The 21,374-nt window shown below is 38.7% G+C and overlaps 1 protein-coding gene across 16 annotated transcripts; it reads left to right on the forward strand.

Moving 5' to 3' along the window:
- Positions 1–7,476: 7,476 nt before the first annotated feature.
- On the forward strand, positions 7,477–20,809 carry NMAT1 (Intron maturase, type II family protein). Of its 16 annotated transcripts, none has more exons than XM_086643881.1 (6): positions 7,477–10,190; positions 10,707–10,860; positions 11,607–11,894; positions 12,131–12,233; positions 12,539–12,634; positions 20,370–20,809. In XM_086643881.1, the coding sequence occupies exon 1, from the start codon at positions 7,879–7,881 to the stop codon at positions 10,009–10,011; it is 2,133 nt and encodes a 710-aa protein (XP_086500007.1). In that variant the 5' UTR covers positions 7,477–7,878; the 3' UTR covers positions 10,012–10,190; positions 10,707–10,860; positions 11,607–11,894; positions 12,131–12,233; positions 12,539–12,634; positions 20,370–20,809. The 16 variants fall into 16 exon arrangements, with proteins under 16 accessions (XP_086500007.1, XP_086500015.1, XP_086500012.1 ...); XM_086643889.1 differs by having other exon boundaries at positions 11,607–11,774; XM_086643892.1 differs by having other exon boundaries at positions 7,518–10,190; positions 12,131–12,374.
- Positions 20,810–21,374: the final 565 nt, after the last annotated feature.

The following is a 21,374-nucleotide window of genomic DNA, read 5'->3' on the forward strand; positions in this document are numbered from 1 at the left end:
TACATATGAATTGAAATATTATATGAACTATAAAATAATGACACTACATGTAAACTAGGTTGATGTATACTTTCAACAACAAAAAAAGGTTGATGTGTCATGTTAAGACAAAAAACAGTAGACAATAATCATGTGAGTTTTATCATATTTCAATACAAGAATACACCAACAAAAAATGATAAAATAATATATACTTTTAGCCTTTAGGGATCATGTGATATGTAGGCAGTAGGCTAATAAAAATATACAATATTACTTACATAGTAGTATAGTACTATAGTACAACATGACATTAGGTTAGTGGTATTATAACACTATAAAATATTCAAACTTCTTTATGAAGAGGGGTAAAAAGATAAAGAAGTACAGTGAGTGAGTCAGTAACTTTTTTAATAAAGAAGCAAAAAAAAGTAGAAGATCATGTAGAGAGAGGATCGGTATTTGTAAAAGAGAGAAACAATTATAACTTAGAGTAGCAACTAGAGTAGAAAAAAAAGAGACAAAATCATATCAAAGAAGTACAAAGACACCCGTACCAGCAAACAAAGTAGAAGAAGAAATAAATTATGATCAGAAAGTAGAGAGAGAGTCTGACTTTTTTGCAGCAATCACCAAAGAAAAAAGTAGAACAAGAAGAATAAAGTAAGAGAGAGAGTCGGTCAAAAGGAAAACCTAATTAGAATATGGAAAGTTGTTGTACTTTTTAGCCTATTTTTGATTTTATCAAGTTACAAATTTGCCCTTCAACCAAAAAAGTTTTTGTTTTTTTCTGACTTAGGGAATACGTACGTCTCGAGGCACCACGGGACCGCCTCGCCCCGAGGCGTACGCCTTGACCGTTTTTTCAAACCTTGTTTCCCGTTACATTTTCCATTGAGAGTTGGAATAACAAGTTGCTCGTAGTAGTTCTTTGAAATCGAATCATCTTTACTGCTATTGACGACTTCAACAACAAGTTGAAGTAGCAACTCATTTTCAGTTGTAGTCCATTTCATATAATATTTTTTTTTTCTATAAATCATCTAACCAAAACAAATTGAAAGTGCACAAAATTTACTTCCACATCTATCATAGAATCATAAAAGTATCCCCATCTAATAAAAAAACACACACATATTTTATTTAGTTCATGAAATACCAAGATAAACACATATTCTATTCAACTCTGAAACAAGCTTCAATCGTAATCTCCAAGATAAAGATAAGCTCACATATTTTATTGAGAGGATATTTACGAAGAAATAAGACCTTAAGATCACAGGTCCTTACAACCTGATGATGCATAAATTGTCCAGATGTTGCCTAACGTCAAGGAGTCAAGAACATTCCTGAAGTCCAACGGATCAACCCGGTTTAAGATAACAGAACAACTAAACCTTCAACACTTCGCCACCAACGCCCCTAACTGGGAAGTTGGCTAGAGATATCAGCCATGTTTCACCCCCGACACAGACAGATCAGCTCTGGAGTCTTCAAAGGAATGAGGGGGGTCCGCGTAAGTTAGGCCGATGCCTCACACCTTAAACTAGGGAGGCAGAAGCACTCTAACAATTGACCTACTCAATCTTGGAATCTCCTTAAATATTTCAGTTGGCTACAGATCTTAAGTGTTTAAGCAAGCTTGGACTTCAAGAGTCTCAAAGGAGGAAACATCTCCCAGAAGATCTATCACCTCGGCAGTATATCTACGAAGGATCCTTGAACTTAGGAACTTCTATTTATCCTAGATACGAGATAATTACAAGGGAAACTCTAACCACGAATAGTGGGTCACTTTCCTAACCAGTGGATCACATCTGCCTCATCTAGACCGTCTAATCATAGTCGGTCTACTTTAGCCTATAAAAGACCCCTCATCATCTTCCACAAGACAAGCTGGACACAAGCACTTTACACAGGGTTATCCTAACTCGCCCCCAAAAGGTTCAATCAATATTCAATCTTTTACTGCAAAGAAAATCCTGACTGTCTTGAGCGTCAGAGCGGTTTTCAAACCCTTTACAGGTTCCTCCCCAGGAATCAAGGAGTTGGAGCAAGAGCAAGAAACCAGAGCTGGAGCGAGGAACAGGCGAAAGGAATCACAATCCACTTACTAGAATATTCGATCACAACGGACGTTGTCATGCAGCAAGTCCCTGTTTCATGCTGATATAACGGAAATCCATTTTTTGACATCAACACAATCAATCATGCATAATTTAAAAACAACCAATTCAATTTTCACTACACATGTCAAAATCTACATGGAGAGACAGTTCATGGAGATTAATTAGATAAAAGGAAGGCTATTTAATATTGACAAATCAACAACCCTGTCACTGGATTAAATTGAACTTTCTTTTTCTCATTCATAATTTAATTAAGTTGTTACTTGGATTAAATTTTTTACTTTAGTTAATATATTGCTAACTATTAGCCATTGTGTTCAGGTGGATAACAGTAAGGACGATGCATTTAAAGATGACGAATCATCATTCTGTTTTTAGGCATCATCCGTTTTTAGGCTATATATTGTTCCAATATCTCTCTAGGTATCATATGTTTTTAGGCTATATACTGTTATTTATTAGTCTATTAAATTAGGTTGAAGGATTTAAAGATGATGGATCACCATTCACCATAGACAAACTTTAGGACAATGTGAGGATTTAGAGATTTTCTCTTTTAAAAATTTCAAGAACAAATCAACAACCCTGTCGATCTACAAACTAAGTTTGAAAGTTCCGGTACAAAAGACAAATCAACAACCTTCGATCTACTACAACAATTTCAATTTAAAATAAACAATGCAATTTTTACTACAACTTTGTCATAGAATTTTTGAATATCTCAACAAAAGCAAAACTTACACATAACGAACCTATTAAATAAAATAAAAGATGGAAGATAATAGAGATTGATAAGGGAAGTACCTTTTTAAAGAAAGGGAAGGAAAAATGTGAACATGAAAGAGTAGTGGCTGGAAACGGAGGAGAAAAAGTAGAGAATTGGCTATGTGTTAGAAAAAATTAAATTAAGTCATTTTTATAAGGAAAAAATAGGGGTTTTGGTTGTTTCAACCCTACAATTTTTATGCACACCAAGATACAATTAGAACTTCAAAGTTTCACCTAAATAGGTGGATCTTTTAATTAGACAAAAACACGAGTAAAATTGCCTCCATGAAAAGGACAAATTTTAGATTAAAAGTTCTGAATCTCTCATAAAAATTGAATAACATGTCACTTAAAAGTTCGTAAAAAATGTCTTAAACCAATAACGCTGACTTAAAGATCTTAAAAGATGTCCCAAACCAATAACATTGACTTTTAAAGTTCTTAAAAACAAAATTTTGAACCAAGATGCTGACTTTTGAAGATCTTAAAAAAAGGTTTAAATCAGTAACACTGAACTTCAAAGTTCTGAAGATCCAATAAAAGGTCCGAAGGAATAACCCTCACTTATAAAATTCATGAAACTTCCTTTCCTTTACACGTTATACCTATAGTTGCCACCTCATAGAAGGCTACCTCCATTAAGTTCATTCTCAAGCAGAAAACAAGAATGAATTGATGGGTTCTGAGTTTATAAAATTATAAGTTTCTTTCGATCGATTTGAAGCGCTCCATGGTCTGAATTCAATGGAATTTCTTTCGAGTAATCCTATTTGACTCGTTCTACACATCTAGAGGTTTAGAAATTTCTGTTTTGTCTGAACTTGGTGATTATATAATATTTATATTAAAAACTGTATAGTTAGGTCTAATTTCTTTTGGTTCGTAATTTGGAGCTATGTAGATGGTTATCATTCAATTTTTTTCCGAATGATTTATGTTTCAAGAACTTGTTTAGGATATTGTACACTATTTCCAGGTATCCATATATAGACGAGTTGCTGCCGAATTGTTTTATTGCTCGAATGTCATATTTGGACTAGTTTTGGAATGAATTGGAATATAGAGGGTTACCCGAACTTTCTTATATTTCACTGGGAAAAACAGTTTAAGTTATAGAATCATATCATTGGGTTTATTACATGATTTGTCATCTTATGAAGAATTTGAAATGTAAAATATAGTTTATGGGAAGTGGGTTGGTTAGTTTGTATGCATTTTAGGTATTTGGTGGAATATTTCAGTAAACTGTATAGTGCCGATAGGACATTCTTAGTTTAGTTTCATTCATTTTATGCACTCTTGCGTTGCAAAAGATCTCTTGATAGTTATGTAACGCCAAATGAGTGTTTTACCCTTTCATATTTCAGTAAGACTTCTGTACTGTAACAGAGAGCTCGAGGAGAGGTGAAGCTTAGTCAAGAGACACCATCGAAGGCGCATTAAGAGGTAAGATCCTATGTATGTTACTTGGAGCACGGGTGTTCCCTGTTTCGCCACTTTATATATATTTATTTATTATTTTCTTTTTATCATTGCTTAGTTCAAATTATAATATGATATGATATGATATGATGTGAATGCATGTGGTGTGCTCTGTGTTATTGATGTTAGCCTGTTCAAAACTAATTGGTTTTTCTGAAAAATAATCACTTGGTGGCGGAATCGCTTGAGCTGCGTGATCGTTTTGTGTGAACTGTAAACACGTGGTAGCGGAATCGCTTGAACTGCGTGATAACATGATGGTGGAATTGCTTGAGCTGTGTTATATGTAATGATTGTTTTCTATTGGGCATTGGTTGGTCCCCTTGTTTATTTTTTTTACTGATTAGCCATGAATTAATGTTAAGGGTTACACTCGGTGTGTGGCCAACCGTTTGGTAACGACCATTCTAGTTTATCCAGAATAGGGTTCGAGAGAGATTGGGAGTTGGGGTCTGAGTCAGACCTGCGTAAAGAACTACTCAGATACCATAATGCGAGTAAGGTTCCTTTTAGCGGTTGGTCACTTGCACTATGATTTTGTTTTGTGAGCACATTGCCTGCAGAAGATAGTGATGATACTGGACCGGATTTTTCTTAGGTATGAATTACATTCATACTAGGTTTAGGTTCATCTCATTGGTTGGTTGTGGAGTGATTTCTGCGAAGATCAGACTAATCTGATGATAATGTTGGGGTCTCCATGGAAATTGTATTGCATTCCTTTATTGATGAGCTTTGCTCAGGCCGGTCATTCAGAGGAAGTTGAGGATGACTTTGATCGGTTTGTATTGAGCGTGTGTTGTTTCCGTTTGATTACAGATAATGTTACGTCTAGTCGAGAAAGAGTCATATGATAGAGACACATATCTTTTTATTGACTATAGATGTTGGTGGTGGGATTTAGAGGTATAGGCACATAACCTTTATCGGTAGAGACTACTTCACAGAATGGTAGTTAGTCACTTACAAATTATAGATGTGTTGGACACCAGGTTTGTATATGTGGACAAATATTTGTTATGTCTCGATTTCCAGAGCAGTTGTCAGAATATGACCAGTGAGAAGGATAGTTTTCAGAATTCAGTTGTTACCAGTCACATATTTTCTTTTAGCTGCACTACATACCACAGTATTGCAAAGTTATTTATCGACTATATGATATTGAGTTCGATGTTCCTAAAGAATAAATAGATTTTCATATAGGACTGGTTTTCATTGACAACAGTTCTATTTAGAGATAGGGGGATTATAGTGTAGAAGTTATTGTTATACTACAAAGGCTAATGTCCAGGGTTGAATTATATTGAGTTGATGAAAAAATTCGATATTATATGTTATATTGATTGAGGCACTATTTGTTGTTAGAATTATTCAGGGTTATAAGCTTATAGCAGAATGTCTTTCGAAGGTTGGTTTATCTATGACTTGTATAGATATTATAGCGGTCTTCAATATCTATTTATCATCTTATCGACAACCACTATATTTTCTTTGTGATTATAGTGTCACCGCCAACATTGACTTGTATATATTATAAATGTCTTTATTCCTCATTTTCTTATATTATCGGCAATAGTTTTTTATATTATCGACAATAGTATTTTCTTTGAGGATGGGGGATCAAGGACAACTTATACTTATAGATAGATTATAAATGCCTTCATTCTTTATTTTCTTTTATGGCGGACTACTATAGAATATCTTTAGGTCTTGTATGGATGTGATGGAGTGAAAGATAAGAGAACAATATCAAAGTAGTTATTTAATTGTTATTTGTAAGACCACCAAAGTTTACATATGGCTTTAAAACCCATGCATAAGATACCTATACCTGTACTATGAGATGCTTAGTTCTTACGGAATTGAGATAATCTCTACACTCCTTCCACATCATCATTATTGCCACCTTAAGTTTTTCTTTTTGTTAAGGAGCCACCTTAAGGTAATGATCTAAAGAACCAAGTTCTAATCGTTATCAAACTAGACACACCCAATTGATGGTCAACCACATAACCATAATGCGATAAACTGAAACTTTATTTGGAACATTAATACTATCCCGAGAATTTCACTTTTTCTATGGAAGTGTTGTATGAAGAGCTTACCAGTTCGTCATCTTATAGACAAATATGTTGACAACATCTTAAATTGCTCTTAATGTCATGAAATTGAAACTCAGAATCATGTTTTACTTCACTACACTTTTGCTAGAAATATTTGGTTCTATTTTAATATTCATTCGAGTAACATTTTATCTTTAAAGGAATGGATAACTTCTTGGAATAATGGGCATCATCACAATTATAATTTGGACAAACTTTATGAAACTATTATATGGTTTATTTGGAAAGTTCGTTGTGATCATTGTTTTCAACAACATAACATTTCTCCTTTGCAGGTTATCAATCAGATTTTGGTTTTCCCAAGTTACTATTCATAAAGTTACTAAAAATCCTCAACTGAAAGTGATAAAGTGGGCTCCTCCGATTAATCGTTATGTTAAAGTGAATACTGATGCATCTTTTACCAAAAAATAATGTTATTCCTGGAATTACTTGCATAATTCACAACCACAAAGTTCAATTCATAAATGCAAAGACCGATACCATTAGATCAAGAAACGAGGAAGAACGTTAAATCCAAGCTATTTTAATGGGATTTCAACGGGCATCTAGCACCAATGTTAAATTCATATATGTTGAAAGTGACAATCAAACATCTTTAAAACCCAAGTAAAATGATTCACTGGCAGTTGAGAGCTCCTTCGATTAATCTTTATGTTAAAGTGAATACTGATGCATCTTTTACCAAAAGTAATGAAATTGCTGGAATTAGTTGCATAATTCACAACCACAAAACTCAATTCATAAATACAAATGCCGATACCATATGATCAAGAAACGAGGAAGAATGTGAAATCCAAGCTATTTTAATGAGAATCAAATGAACATCTAGCAGCAATGTTAAATTCATACAGGTTGAAAGTGACAATCAAGCAATCATCAAACGTCATTAAAATCCAAATAAAATGATTCACTGGCAGTCGAGAGCTTATGTCAAAGCAATTAAAAACCTTATTTCACAGTTTTATGGTGTCAACTTCTCTCATATACCACGCGAAGGAAACGCTCAAGCCAACAACAGTCTAGCTAAATTGACTGTCAAAAAAAAAAAAGAAAGTGTCCCCTCCACGGTGGCATCTGGGCAAATCCCCGTTGCTGTAATGTGATGGGTGAATCGAATGAGTAGAATGGATTAGGGTTGGATTCATGATGGATTTAGCGATTAGGTTGAGTAGATATGATGCTTTTGCAGTTTTGTTTTCGTGATTCAGTAGCTAGGTTTGGATTTGGGATAGATTCAATGGTAGTTAGGGTTTTCGGTTGAAAGGAAAGAGAGAAAATCGTCGCAGGGCTCTCTCTCTCTCTCTCTCTCTTCTCAAAAAACCGATCACTCAGTTAGCAGAATCCACAAAGTTCCTTCCTGGTCGCGCGAAACCCTAGTTTTCAAAAAAAAAAAAATGTCGTTGGGAATGACATACATGAAACGACTTCTTACCAGCTCCAATCTTCTCTTACGAACAATTTCTACTATAGCTTCTCAAAGCCCTTTCTCTGGGAACTATATCAAACATCAAAATCAACAAAACCAGCAAACTTTATCACAGCAACAAGATTATGAACGACAGCCACAGCAAGATCCCCACAAGTTAATGAAAGAAGACCCAATTCAGGTATGCTCTGATTTATGGTTCAGAACCTTCTCTGATCACAGTAAAAAACCCTTCTCCAATCTCACTGGATTCCTTAAGAAGTTCGATTTATGGATATTGGCTTATCAACGTTCATGTGCAGAAGAAACTGGTTCTTTTCCCCCAAGAAGTGCAATTCATTCTAATGTTCTTCATAGTATTCTTTCTCTACAAAATGCTGTAATTAATGGTCACTTTTTTTGGGGCATGAAAACCCATCTCTTCATTCGATCTCCTAATGATAAACCCATTACTAAATTAGTTTCAAGAAGTAAAATTCAAGCCATTTTAGAATCAGATAAATCTTGTTTTCAGGATCGTGTTGTTCAAGAGGTTTTGTTATTGATCTTAGAACCTGTTTTTGAGGCTCGGTTTTCGTCTAAGTCTCATGCATTTCGACCTGGTAGAAATGCACATACTGTTATTAGGAGTATTCGGAGTAATTTTGCTGGGTACCTTTGGTTTTTGAAAGTGGATTTGAGTGATATATTTGAAAATGTTAGTAAGGATGTGTTGATGCATTGTTTAGAGAAGGGTGTTAAGGATAAAAAAATATTGAGTTTGGTAAAATCAGCAGTGACAACTCCTGTTAGGATTCGATCAATGTCTAAAAAAGATGATAAAATGAAGAAGAAGAAAAAGAAGAAAGGGACTAGGAAAATCATTTTAAATGAAAATGAAAAGAAACCTGATCCATATTGGTTGAGGACATTCTTTAGCTTTGCACCCGAAGAAGCTGCAAAGGTACCCTCGTACGGCCATTGTGGGATTTTGAGCCCATTACTTGCCAACGTTTGCCTTGATGAATTGGATTCGTTGATGGAAGATAAGTTAGTTAAGTACTTTTGTCCATCTATGCTTGACTCAATTTGGAGTGAAGGGATCGATGATGGTAGTCATAACCCTGCATGGCCCGAGTTTGTCCCATCAAGTGGGAAAGAGAAGTCAAGAAAGATGGATTATATCCGATATGGTGCACATATGTTGATTGGGATCCGAGGCCCTAGAGAAGACGCGGTGAATGTAAGGAAGGACTTGATTGATTTTTGTGAAAAGAAGTATGGGTTAAGGTTGGACAATTCTAAGGTCGAAATAGAACACATAACTAGAGGAATTCAGTTCTTAGACCACATAATTTGCCGTCGCGTTATTCACCCAACACTTCGTTATACAGCCAGTGGAGGGAAGATTGTGAGCGAAAAAGGCGTTGGAACTCTGCTTTCGGTCACTGCTAGCTTACAACAGTGTATTCGCCAATTTAGAAGGCTTAAGTTTGTTAAGGGTGACCGGAATCCTGAACCATTACCTTGCACTCCGATGCTTTATTCAAGCCAAGCACATTCTAACTCGCAGATGAATAAGTTCCTCGAAACCATGGCAGACTGGTATAAATTTGCAGATAATCGCAAAAAAGTGGTGGGTTTTTGTGCTTATGTAATAAGAAGCTCTTTAGCTAAGCTTTACGCAGCTAGATATAGGTTAAAATCTCGTGCCAAGGTTTACGGGATTGCTTCCCGTGATCTAAGCCGTCCATTGAGAGAGAGTAGTAATAATGCAGCACCGGAGTATTCAGATCTTTTGAGGATGGGACTAGTTGATGCGATCAATGGGGTTCAGTTTTCTCATATGTCACTGATTCCATCTTGTGATTACTCTCCATTTCCCAGAAACTGGCTTCCAGGTCATGAGCGAGTTTTGCATGAGTATATAAGATTACAAGATCCAAGATTCTTCTGTGAAGTGCACAGATCTGTGAAACGAGAAGGCTTAAGTTTACCTCAAGATGACATATCCAACATTGTCTGGGACTACAAGACTTGTGGAGTGCACAGAGACCGAACCTATACAGCAGTGACGGCGGAGGCCAGACCTGTAACAGCAATGACACCAAACGCTGGGTAGCTAAAACCACTATAAGCATGTATGAGGACTACAATTTTCACTCCAGGAAAGTTAATAATATACTCCTGACATGCGGTTACACTTGAGAAGAAACCATTGCACGCCTACTGTAAGACAATTTACCCGTGAAAGAATCAAGTGGCTCCAAAGAAGGTCCCGCAGTGCCTGCACCCACTCAGGTGAGACAGTTACTGTTGTAATTGCTGCTAGAACAGAAAAATGCCTTTGCCGTCCGATCAGTATCCGTGTTCTCCTTTTTTAGTTGCTTGAGTTTACTTACAATTGTCCTTCTAACCCTCAGTGAGCATTTATAATTATACCTTCAGCTTGTATCATACATTATTCTTGTACGGGATGATTCCATGTTGGTCCTCTAAAGACGACCAACTCACCAAAATGGCCCCCTAAAGATGACCGCCTTCTACTTCCTCCTATTCATTTTTGAGATCAGTGATCAGTCAACTTTAACTGTTGACCTCTCTTTTTCTTTTCTACCCCTCTTTCTAAAACTCTTTCCATCCCGATCCTTTGTCGCTTTCTTCTTGACGGTCGTCGACGATCGGCCCATCGCCGGTCGGCGAGTATCATTAAAAAGAAATTTGTTGCATGTCTGGAAATGTTAAGTCAGTATACTATGTCTGGGAATGTTGAAGTGCTTCTTGCTGTTAACAATTATGTTTTGGTTGTTGATGAAGATGGAGCACAACAGATCGTCGTTGGAATTGGTCCTTTGCAGAAAATAGTGATGTCTGGGAATCGAAAGATTGTTTCATTGTTTACACATGATGAAAGGCTCTTGTTGTTTCCATTACAGATTTCGACCAACCATTATTTGAGTGTTCTCACGAGGCAAGTCTTTATTTTGATTGAATTGTTAAACTGGTTGTTTCTGTGGTATAAAAACACTCAATTATTCAGTAGCTTGCCTTTTCTTAATTGTTTTTCTGATGAAACAATACAGTCCTGAGGAATATATTATATCTGGGCATATTCAGATTATTGAATAAATGAGAAACATAAGGATGTTTTAGAGTAATTAACATGTAATAGTGAATGGTAAACTTGATAAAATGAAGGCCAGAAGAGGTGATAGTGAAATTAAGGTAGGAACTGATCTTAAGACTTGTCGATACGGGGATTTTGGATAGAAGCCTATTTTCTTTTCTCAAAAAAAGAAAAAGTTAAAAGAATGTCAAAGTATAAGGTAAACGACAGGCTAGAACACCATGCTGGAAAGAAGAAAATGAAACAACCCCAAAACTTAGTAAAGTTACAAAAGCGGAAATGAAGCCCAATTTTCTTGCTTACTCCAATATTACAATAAATGGATGCACCCCTTCGGTCTTTTCTCATTTACGGTAAACGACAGGCTAGAACACCATGCTGGAAAGAAGAAAATGAAACAACCCCAAAACTTAGTAAAGTTACAAAAGCGGAAATGAAGCCCAATTTTCTTGCTTACTCCAATATTACAATAAATGGATGCACCCCTTCGGTCTTTTCTCATTTACGGTTCCAATTGTTGCAACTGGAAACTCTTCTGCCTATTCTAAAATACATCCAATAGTAGTTGTTTAAATATCATATTTGTGCAGTCGGCTTTACCTCCTGAGCAGTAAGCTTTGTGCGGTGTGCATAGTGTGGTTCTTTATTCGGATGATATGCTTTTGGTGGTTGGTCCTTACGATGATCCAGTTCGCTATCTGTATGATGATCCAATCTCATTCCAGAGTGCGATGGTGTGAAGATACTTTCAGATATAAGTATGGAATTCTTACAACTAGTCCCTAAAATTCCACTGAAAGTTTCAAAAAAATTTGAAGCACGAAACCTGCAGCCTTGTTGTTTGATGCCTTGGACCACTTTGACAGAAAAGTGCTAAGGTATGCTTCATGCTGCACAAAATATGAAAATACTTGTTTCGTAAGTTTTATCATTCTCGGATGTACATACTTTATATGGCGCGCTTCATTACTTCACGTTCTTGTGAGGCAAATTAAGCAACAACCTGTTAACAAAGAGAATGTTGTCAATTTTCTTCTGAACTCTAATCTACTGATGCTCATAATAAATTGCTGGTAATGGTATTCTTCATATTAAAATATAAATATATTTGTAGGTTTCTGAGAAGAGATGAAGTTGGCTTAAAATCATTGCCCTTGCTAAGATCCGAGACTGGGATGCACTAGAAAAGTTCTCCAAGGAGAAGAGACCACTTAGAGGTGAGTTGTTACTGTTGTTTGTAAGGTAAAGCGATGCTAGTTAGTAGTTATGTATCTGACAAAAATTATAGCTTTGTTAAATTCTAAAGTCTATTGACTACGAATAAACTGGAAAACTCTGAACTGACCAATCCAAAAGAGGTACTTTCTATGCAATGACATGTTTGTTTGGGTTATAGGAATATGCTTTATTTTAACAGCAGATTTGCTTAGTAAGGATTAAATTGTTTAACTCCATTTGTATGTTACAAAGTTAGACAATTAGACAAACTTATGTTTGGGTTTATGTATTTAATGTCAAGTAGGTTGTAAACCGATTGTGGAGGTTTGCGTTGACGCAGATGAGAAGTGAAGCTCTAAAATACATCCCAAAACTCGTAGATACCAGAGAAAGAGCTGAGGTAACCTTTTCTTCTCTTCTTTTCGCTTATATATATGTTACTAGCTGCTGGCATTTGTCGTATATCATCTTTAACGAGGAAAGACATTTAAAAAATTATTTACCATTTTTATTGGACAAATATATTTACTTCTAATCCCAATCAGTCATTAGAATTAGAAACCTAGAGGAACATAGGTAGACTGATATAAGAATGAAATTAGAATATGAGAGAAAATTGTGCACTGACGTTTAATCTCCGATCGTTGTCCGGCAACTCAACCAACCCTTGAGATCGCAGCAAACCATTCCCTCACTAACACCGTTGCATAGAATCGTAGATTCTGGTATAGCGCCGAATGGTAAACTGAGTTGTATCAAGAGGGAATTCCGTGTTCCTGGATTTTCGTCGGAGATAGGGGGTTCATCGGTTTCTTTCCGGCAACAACTCTTCCCTAGAGATGCTTCGTACCAGCTCACCGCTACTGCCATAGCACTGAATCTTAGATTCTGGTATAGCGCCGTCTGATGCGTTGAGTTGTATGGATAGGGGGCCCCGTCTCGCCGGAGCCTAATCGATGGCAACCAAAAGCGGTATTTATATCAGTATAGAAAGAAAGAGAATCCTCCTCTCTAAGCTTCGAGGTGGTAGATATCTCATCTGCGAGCAAGGTTTCTACAGGGAGTGGTTTATCAACTTATCGTCTGAAACTATTAAGAGTCTGAAAGCCTTTGTTTTCAATGCTTTCTCTGCTACTTCCAAAAAGAAGGATGTTGAAAACTCTCCATCTTCAAGGACGGTTCCAATATATGGCTATGGGAAGTAATGGAAAATAAGAGAGGTGAATACATTTGGGCACATAGAGTGGGTGATGTCAACAATAGCAAAAAGTCCATATGTATCCCCAAAGGAAAGGAAGGTGATGGATGGGATAAGATGGATAAAGGTGTAACTGAGATAACCTCTGAGTTCTATAAAGTCAAGGGATATCAAGAAGCTTTGATGGTGGAACCTGTGGGGCTCACATCTAACAAGTTTCAACTTTTGGAGGATTTGTATGACAAGGGAGGGGATGAGGCATACAAAGAGTTTCCATATCCCAAGAGGATCCCTAGGGAAGAAGAGAAGAATCTCCACTCAACCGTGGGCAAAGCATAATCACGCCGGAAGTAATAGAAATATTCCCCAACCACTGTGAATTGGCCCAGTGCATGTTAAACATCAATCCTCTCACACAAAGGCCTATAAAAGGAACATCCCCATTCAGAAGCAGATCCATCCTCAACCTTCTAAAATCTAGTATACCCCCCCAATCTTCCTCTTACCCTCTAATGGTGTCATATGATATTTACAATATGGATTGGTTCTCTGCTATCATCCTCGAGAGAAATCCTCATTTGACCACTGGCATCTCGTGGAAGCAGCTGTTAAAAGAATCACGGGTACGGAGGCAGTTGAGGTTTTACCGTACAAAAATTGTGCATCCCTAGTGAAAACAAAAGAACCAACGGATAACCTTAAGAAGTTCCTGGAGGAAGACGTTACTGGAGAAGGTTTACATTAGAAAATGGAGTCCCCATTGTAACTCGGTCATCATCACTCCTGTTCTCATGGAGGTCAAGATGTATGGTATCCCCTTCCACTTGTGGAATGAAAAAACATTCGCTAGTTTGGTGGAAAATTTGGGCGAAATAGTAGAGATTAGCTAAGAGACATCCACACTACAGAACCTAAGGTACGCCATGTGTTTCTGTGGACGTCAAGCCGAATGGTTCCATTATAGAGAGGAAAAATTTGCTGACCGAAGGGGAGCGTTATCATATTTGGATTACGACGGAGGTTATAGCAGAGAGGAGACAAAGCGACCATGTTCTTTCTTCACCGGAAAATCAAACTCCACCGGAGAAGACGAACTGTCCTTTCCAAAGTCCGAAGTCCAAGGAACAGGCTGGAAACCCTAATGTGAGTACGGGTGCTGCAGGCTCGACTTCCGATAAGGGGGTAGGTGAGGATACGTGCAGCCGGGATCCGAGGAAAGGAAAGGATAAAGCTGATGGTGACAAACAATTAACTCAGAGGAGATTATTAGGAAGTTGAACAATATGGCGAAAATGTCATGCATAGAGATTAGACCAGATATGGTGGAGGCTATGACGAAGTTGATGAACGAAGCAAACAAATGGGCCAAAACCATCACTTATAAGAGGGCCAAAAAGAGCAGTGTCCTATCCAAGAGGTTGTGGGCTTTAGAGAAAGTCCCATTGGGAAGCGTACAGTGTCGAGGCCCAACAAGGAGAAGCCCAAGCCAGACAAGGGTATGGCTAGGTCCAGTAATGAAAAGGCCCACCACAATGTCGAACATCACTCCATTAGCCCAGATAACAATGAAGAGGAAAGGATGGTGCAACTCTTCGAGACTGGTAAAACATTGGGGTTCCCAGGAGCTGACGACTACGGTAGGGTGATTGAACTTATGGAGGTAGAAGGGATAGGATCAAAAGTAATTGACCAAGACAAGGCAACTCAAGAGGATGAGGTCTTGGTAACTACTCCACTAGCAATCATTCGGCCAGAAGGAGTTCAGAGGAAGGACATTCAACAGGAGAGGCGGGTCGTCGATTTCGAAGAGCAAGGTTGGTATGGCTATTGTGATTCAGGAAGACGCAGTTGAGGAGGAGGGAAGAAAGAAGAGACGTTTGAGCAAGTTCATCAGGGAGCTGAAAAATTTAAACTGGGGGTTGAATGATTCCAAATCGTCCATTAAGAAGGCTAGGTTGGCACCAGATCTAGGGGAGTTCCATAAACCATGTCAGTAAACCTCATTTCTTTGAATATCAGGGGGTTGGGTAACCCAGCAAAGAAGTTAGAAGTCAGGAAGGTTGTTAAGGATTTCAAGGTGTCTCTTTTGTGTATTCAAGAAACAAAATGTTCTTCGTTGATGGAGTCTAGCATTATGGGGGTCTGCGGTAATAGTCTTTGTGGGTGGGAGTCTGTCCCTGCTGAAGGAATTTCAAGGGGTATTTTGTGTATCTGGGATGTTAAGATAATGGAAGCCATGGATGTCTTGAAGTCTCCTTACTGTATGTGTATTCTTTTTAAGAACAAAGCGGATAATTTTTATTGGGGTTTTACTAGGGTTTATGGCCCCGATCTGTAAAGTAAGAGAAAGGATCTTTGGGCCGATTTGGATGTAGTAGCCTCTAAGTGGCAACTCCCTTGGTGTGTGGGTGGTGACTTTAATGTGACCCGGTTCCTCCATGAAAAGAAAAACGGAAGGAAGATAACCTCTAGTATGAAGTGGATCGATCGCAACAACCTCCTGGACCTGCCTAAGCAAGGTATGGAGTATTCTTGGACTAATAATCAATCTAATCCAGTGCTTAATGTGCTAGATAGGTTTCTTATCAATAGTTCCTGGGAAGATAAATATTCGAAAGTAGAACAGATTATTCTCCCTCGTCCTATAGCAGACCATGCCCTGGTGCTCTTGCGAACCGACTTCGAATCATCCAATCCTCTTCCATTTAGATCGGAGGACAGATGGATGGGAAAAGAGGACTTCATTCCTAACATAATGGAGTGGTGAAGTGAAGTCTCCATAGGTTCCTCTCCTAGTCATACCTTTTGGAAGAAGATGCTACACTACATCAAAGAAGAGCTAAAACCTTGGTCTATGGATAAGTGCAACAAATTCAACAAGGAATAGTCGAAGATTCAGTCTAACATCTATAATCTTGATATTTTGGAGGAGTCCCAGACCCTAGCCTCAGAGGAGTTTGAATCTCGTAAGATTTTAAAAGCGAAGCTTGAGAAGTTAATGAGCATGGAAGAGGTGAGCCTTAGGCAGAAGTCTAGATCTGTTTGGCTCAAGGCTGGGGATAAGAATACGTCGTACTTTTACAGAATCCTCAAATGCAGAACTCGCCAAAATCGTATTAGCATTATAATTCAAGGGGATGCAAACTTCACTGAGGAAGAGGATATAATCAGAGAAGCAATTCGACATTTTAGCCATCTCTATTGCGAACCTAGATTTTGGAGACCTAGCATCGAGGAGATGGAGCTCCCTAAACTATCCAATGTTGAAGCAGAGGGTTTAGAGATAGCTTTCTCAGAGGAAGAGGTCAAGGGCGCCATCTTAGAACTGGCCAAGTATCACGACCATATTCTTGGAGATGCATATGGCGTGACGAGTGCTAGGATGACACGCATAAGCGCATAGGACGGAGGGCCGAGCCCGGGGTCGAAGAGGGCCAGAAGCATCCTTGAGCCATGCACGGAGGTGCATTCAAGTCTAAGCCAAGAGCGAGTATGCTTAGTTGAAAGGATTGATGTTTTCTTGTGGAAATAGGCAAAAGAGGAACTTTGCTACTATAGGAAGGGGGGGGGGGGGGGGTTTCCCTTCCTCATATGCATCCTGCATATGCCAAAATCTCGTGGATGGGACGCTCGCCCATCTTAGCTAGTGTGCACGAAAGTGAGCATCCTCATGGCGCAACCCATGAGGCCGGCCTAGTATATGTGAGAGAAGCATATTGCACGGGTTCCCTTGTCATAGGAGATGGCTTGGGACAGTACCTAGACATAGGATACTGCGGGTTCCTTTGGATGCATGGTTGCATGTTCTCGTACCACGTCAAGGCGTTAAGGAGGATTGAGCTATTCAAGGGGTCAGACCTTGATGTGCTATGTTGGACATATGGAGCTAATGTAGCTTATGGCACGACAGATGCTCCTATGCATAATGTCCGGATGGTATCCGAGATGATAGGTGCCGGATGCTTGAGACTAGATGGCAAGATCCGCATATGCGGCTTGGTGTGCTCTGCACATATGTTGGTGTCCTTTATAGTGTGCGAGAGTCTATGACTCAAGGAACCGTTATACAGGACGACTCGAGCTATGCTCGTATGCTGGGACACGATGGTGTCATGCCGCATTATTGGTCGAGACAAAGATGACTTGATAGTCGAGATGCTCCGAATATGTTCGGGAAGGCTGACTATGTATTAGGAGGGAATGCATAGCGCCACATGTATCGTTACGATGTGATATTCCGTACTATCGGCCCGTGTGTTTTAAGGGTAATATGCCGGGTCGACCTAACGGTTCGTGACACAAGGACAAAGCCCCTGGTCCAGACGGCTTCCCCATCTCCTTTTTCAGCAAGTGCTCGGATATCATAAGAGATTCGATGATGGATTTGATTGAAGATTTCTCTAATACAGCAACATTACATTGGAGGCTTAATCAGACCTTCATTGTTTTAATTCCTAAGAAGAAAAACAGCTCCTCGTTTACGGATTTTCAGCCCATTACCTATAAAATCATTTCTAAGATCCTTGCATCTAGAATGGCTGAAGTCATGGAGAAGCTGATCTCACCTTTTCAAGGGGCCTTTGTGGGTGGTAGACAAATCCTAGATGGTGTCATGATAGCTAATGAGCTAATCGACTCTAGGAGAAAAGAAGGCAATTAGGGCCTCATCATCAAAGCGGACCTAGAGAAAGCTTATGACCGAGTCAATTGGGACTTTGTCTATCACATTATGGAGCGTACGGGGTTCGGGTACAAGTGGAGAACTTGGATTTACTCGTGCATCTCCTCGGCTACTTTTTCAGTGCTAGTCAAGGGAAGACCTTCTGAAGTTTTCCGGAGTTCGAGAGGTATCAGGCAAGGTGATCCCATCTCTCCCCTCCTCTTCCTTTTGGTGGGGCAAGTGCTGAGTCAGTGCATGCAGAAAGCTGAGGGGTAGGCGTATCTACCATTTGCAGTTTGCTGATGATACACTATTTTTCCTTGACGAAGATATGACCAACATTACGAAGTTGAGGGATATTCTCATTTGGTACGAGCTAGCGTCGGGCCTCAAGGTAAATATGAATAAATCCTTCATTTATGAAGCCACTAAGGTGGGGGAAGGCAATAGAAACCATGAACTCCTAAAGTGTTTTAGGTGTCCCGTGGGTTCTTTCTCTTCCTCCTACCTGGGGTTACCTTTGGGTCAGAAATACAAGGCTAAAAGCTCTATGGGACCCCGTTCCGGAAAGGGTCGTACTATCCCGGGGGGGGGGGAGATTACGCTTATCAAGTCAGTACTACAAGCTCTCCCAATATACGATCTCTCTCTTTTCTCTATTCCTAAGGGGGTCTTTAAGGAGATCGATTGAAAAATGTGCAACTTTCTCTGGAATGGAGAAGCCGAGAAGAAGAGGATTCATTAGGCTGCATGGAAACATGTTACCCTTTCCAAGGTTAGAGGAGGGTTGGGGGTTAAGAATCTTAAGCTCATGAATGAAGCTTTGTTTACCAAGTGGCTGTGGAGGTTCCTTAATGCAAATGGACCCCTTTGGAAGCAAATCATAGCTAAAAAATATGGTCCTGACCCACTGTTATGGGAAGCTAGGATGCTTCATTTGGGTGTGGTGTATGGGAGGGGATTCACAGACTTCTGCTAAAATTCCATAATCTAACCAAGTGGGATGTTGGCAATGGGGAGTCCATTCGATTCTGGTCAGATGTTTGGTTGGAGAATAGCAAATTGAATGACAGTTTCCCCCATTTTTGCAGTTTCAGTGGATCAAGAGGCAACACTTAACATGTATAATAAGGATATAAACGTGTGGGAAATCACTACTAGAAGGAACCTGAACGATTGGGAGATTCAACAATATTCCGAGCTCCTAGAGGTGATTCAAAAGGTTAAGTTATGTGCTTCGCCAGATAAGAGGGTGTGGAGATTGATGGAAAGCAAGAAGATGACAGTAAAGGACTGCTATATGTTACTAGAACCAGAGGATCAAGCAATACATCCTAATCTAACCAAAGTTCTCAGCCGAAAGCATATTCCACCCAGAGTCGGTTTCTTGCTATGGGCCATCTTCATTATCATTGGAAGAATTCCTTCAGTGGATGTATTGAAGATAAGGGGCTTCTACTTAGTTAATTGGTGTGTTCTTTGCAAATCAGGAGAGGAGTCCATAGACAACCTCTTCCTCCAATGTCGTATTGCGGATAACTTGTGGTCTTACTTCACAGGGACTCTGAAGACTCGATGGTGTAGACCAAATACCATTAACGACCTGTTCGAACAATGGGAGGAGGTTCGCAAGCCAAAATCCAAGAAGGTAGCATGGGACTTAGTTCCAGTTGCTATTATTTGGAATCTTTGGAAGAACCGAAACGGTAAGATCTTTAAGGACTCCAACGCAAATTCGAATCTAGATGTGGACGACGTAAAAAGAACGATATATAACTGGGTTAGCTGTATTGATAAGTTTAAGTACGCGCCCTATGTAGATGTTGTCGGTAATTGGGAGGCGTGGATTTCGTGAGATTTTCCACGGTCTACCCTCCCCCTTTGTATAGTTATCTTTCTTTTTAATATTAATTCAAATTTTCAAAAAAAAAAAAGAATTAGAAACCTAGAAGTAGTTGGTTTCTTGAGGTGATGGTTTAAAAATTGAGAATCCACATCAGTAAGTAATAATGGAACTTATTTGCATCTGGGCAACACATAATCTTTTAGAGATTATATTGGTCACAGAAATTCATTACCTCTGATCTATATTACAAATCATGATCTAGAAGTATATTTATATACCATTATCACATTCATTTGATGGATCATTACAACCAGCTTCTGTTATATTCAGTTGGAGAACATTGTAAATAATTAATTTGCTGGTACATTATAATAAAGAACAATTAAATTCCTTATCATGGGTTCAACGCTTACATCGAACTTCTGTTCCAGTTTTAGGAATCGTATTGGCATGGAAAAGAAGCAGCAGCTTTTGCATCTCAGGCAAAATATAGTGAATTACTTGGTGGATTAAAGCTAACCTTCGGTCAGAAAACAGCTGCTTCATCTATATTTGACACCTTGAGATCCTCTTTCCAAGGCGTCTCTTACCTTTTCACTCCGTTTTTCTCTTCCCTCCTTTATTTGTTAATTATTAGTATTTTACATAGGCTGTAGTACTTCAGTGCTCGAATATTGTCTATTTGTAGGTTGGAATAGCTAAAATAATATGATTGTCTTTTTGGTTTCCTACTGATCTTATAGTTACAGTTACGCAATTGATAGATTAAGTTTTTCGCTTATATACCTTGACATACACATGTTGATATGGATTCGAAATTGACTGTGGTATTGGTTTTAAAGTTTATTATATAAAAGATTTGTGTGTAAAACTTTTTCTGCCTATAGAAATCTGTCCATTACAAGGGAAGCTTCTGGGGAACTCAACTTCTCCAATAAATTTGAATTTGGTGTTTGGTTAGTTGATATACCTAAAACTAGGGGTGGGAAATGTGCAGGTCTGTTCGGGCTGGCGCAGTCGCTCAATCAACTTCGGTTGGACGGACTCGTATATCATAAGGCTACTAAAGATCTTTGGGCTCACCGGACCGGTCATTTTTCACCTTTGAGGTGCCTGTAGCCCGTTAGTGCTCGCCATCCTGATTGGGCTTCAACGGTCGCTGGCCGAACGAGCACCGGATTACTCGAGAAAAATAATATTAATAAAAAAAGAAATCTTCTGAATTTCATTCATAATTCATAAATAAAGAAAAAATTACAAAGAAACGAATACATCAAAACAGTTCTCTAAGTTTAGATAGAACTATATATACTTTCATGTTGATTCATGGATCAGGAATGCAGACAACTCCAAATAAAACAGGGTTTCTCGTTGCAAAACTTTGCCTCTATTGACCAAATAATCAGTGAGATGAAGAACACTGGCTGAGGGTGCAA

This window comes from Eschscholzia californica, unplaced genomic scaffold, assembly GCF_041429995.1.
Source record: "Eschscholzia californica isolate CP2 unplaced genomic scaffold, dmEscCali1.0.p SCAF_5, whole genome shotgun sequence".
In the NCBI taxonomy this organism is placed as follows: domain Eukaryota; kingdom Viridiplantae; phylum Streptophyta; class Magnoliopsida; order Ranunculales; family Papaveraceae; genus Eschscholzia; species Eschscholzia californica.

Excerpts from the sequence above, each read along its gene's own strand:
- NMAT1 (XM_086643881.1), top strand. The coding sequence starts at position 7,879 with ATGTCGTTGGGAATGACATACATGAAACGACTTCTTACCAGCTCCAAT.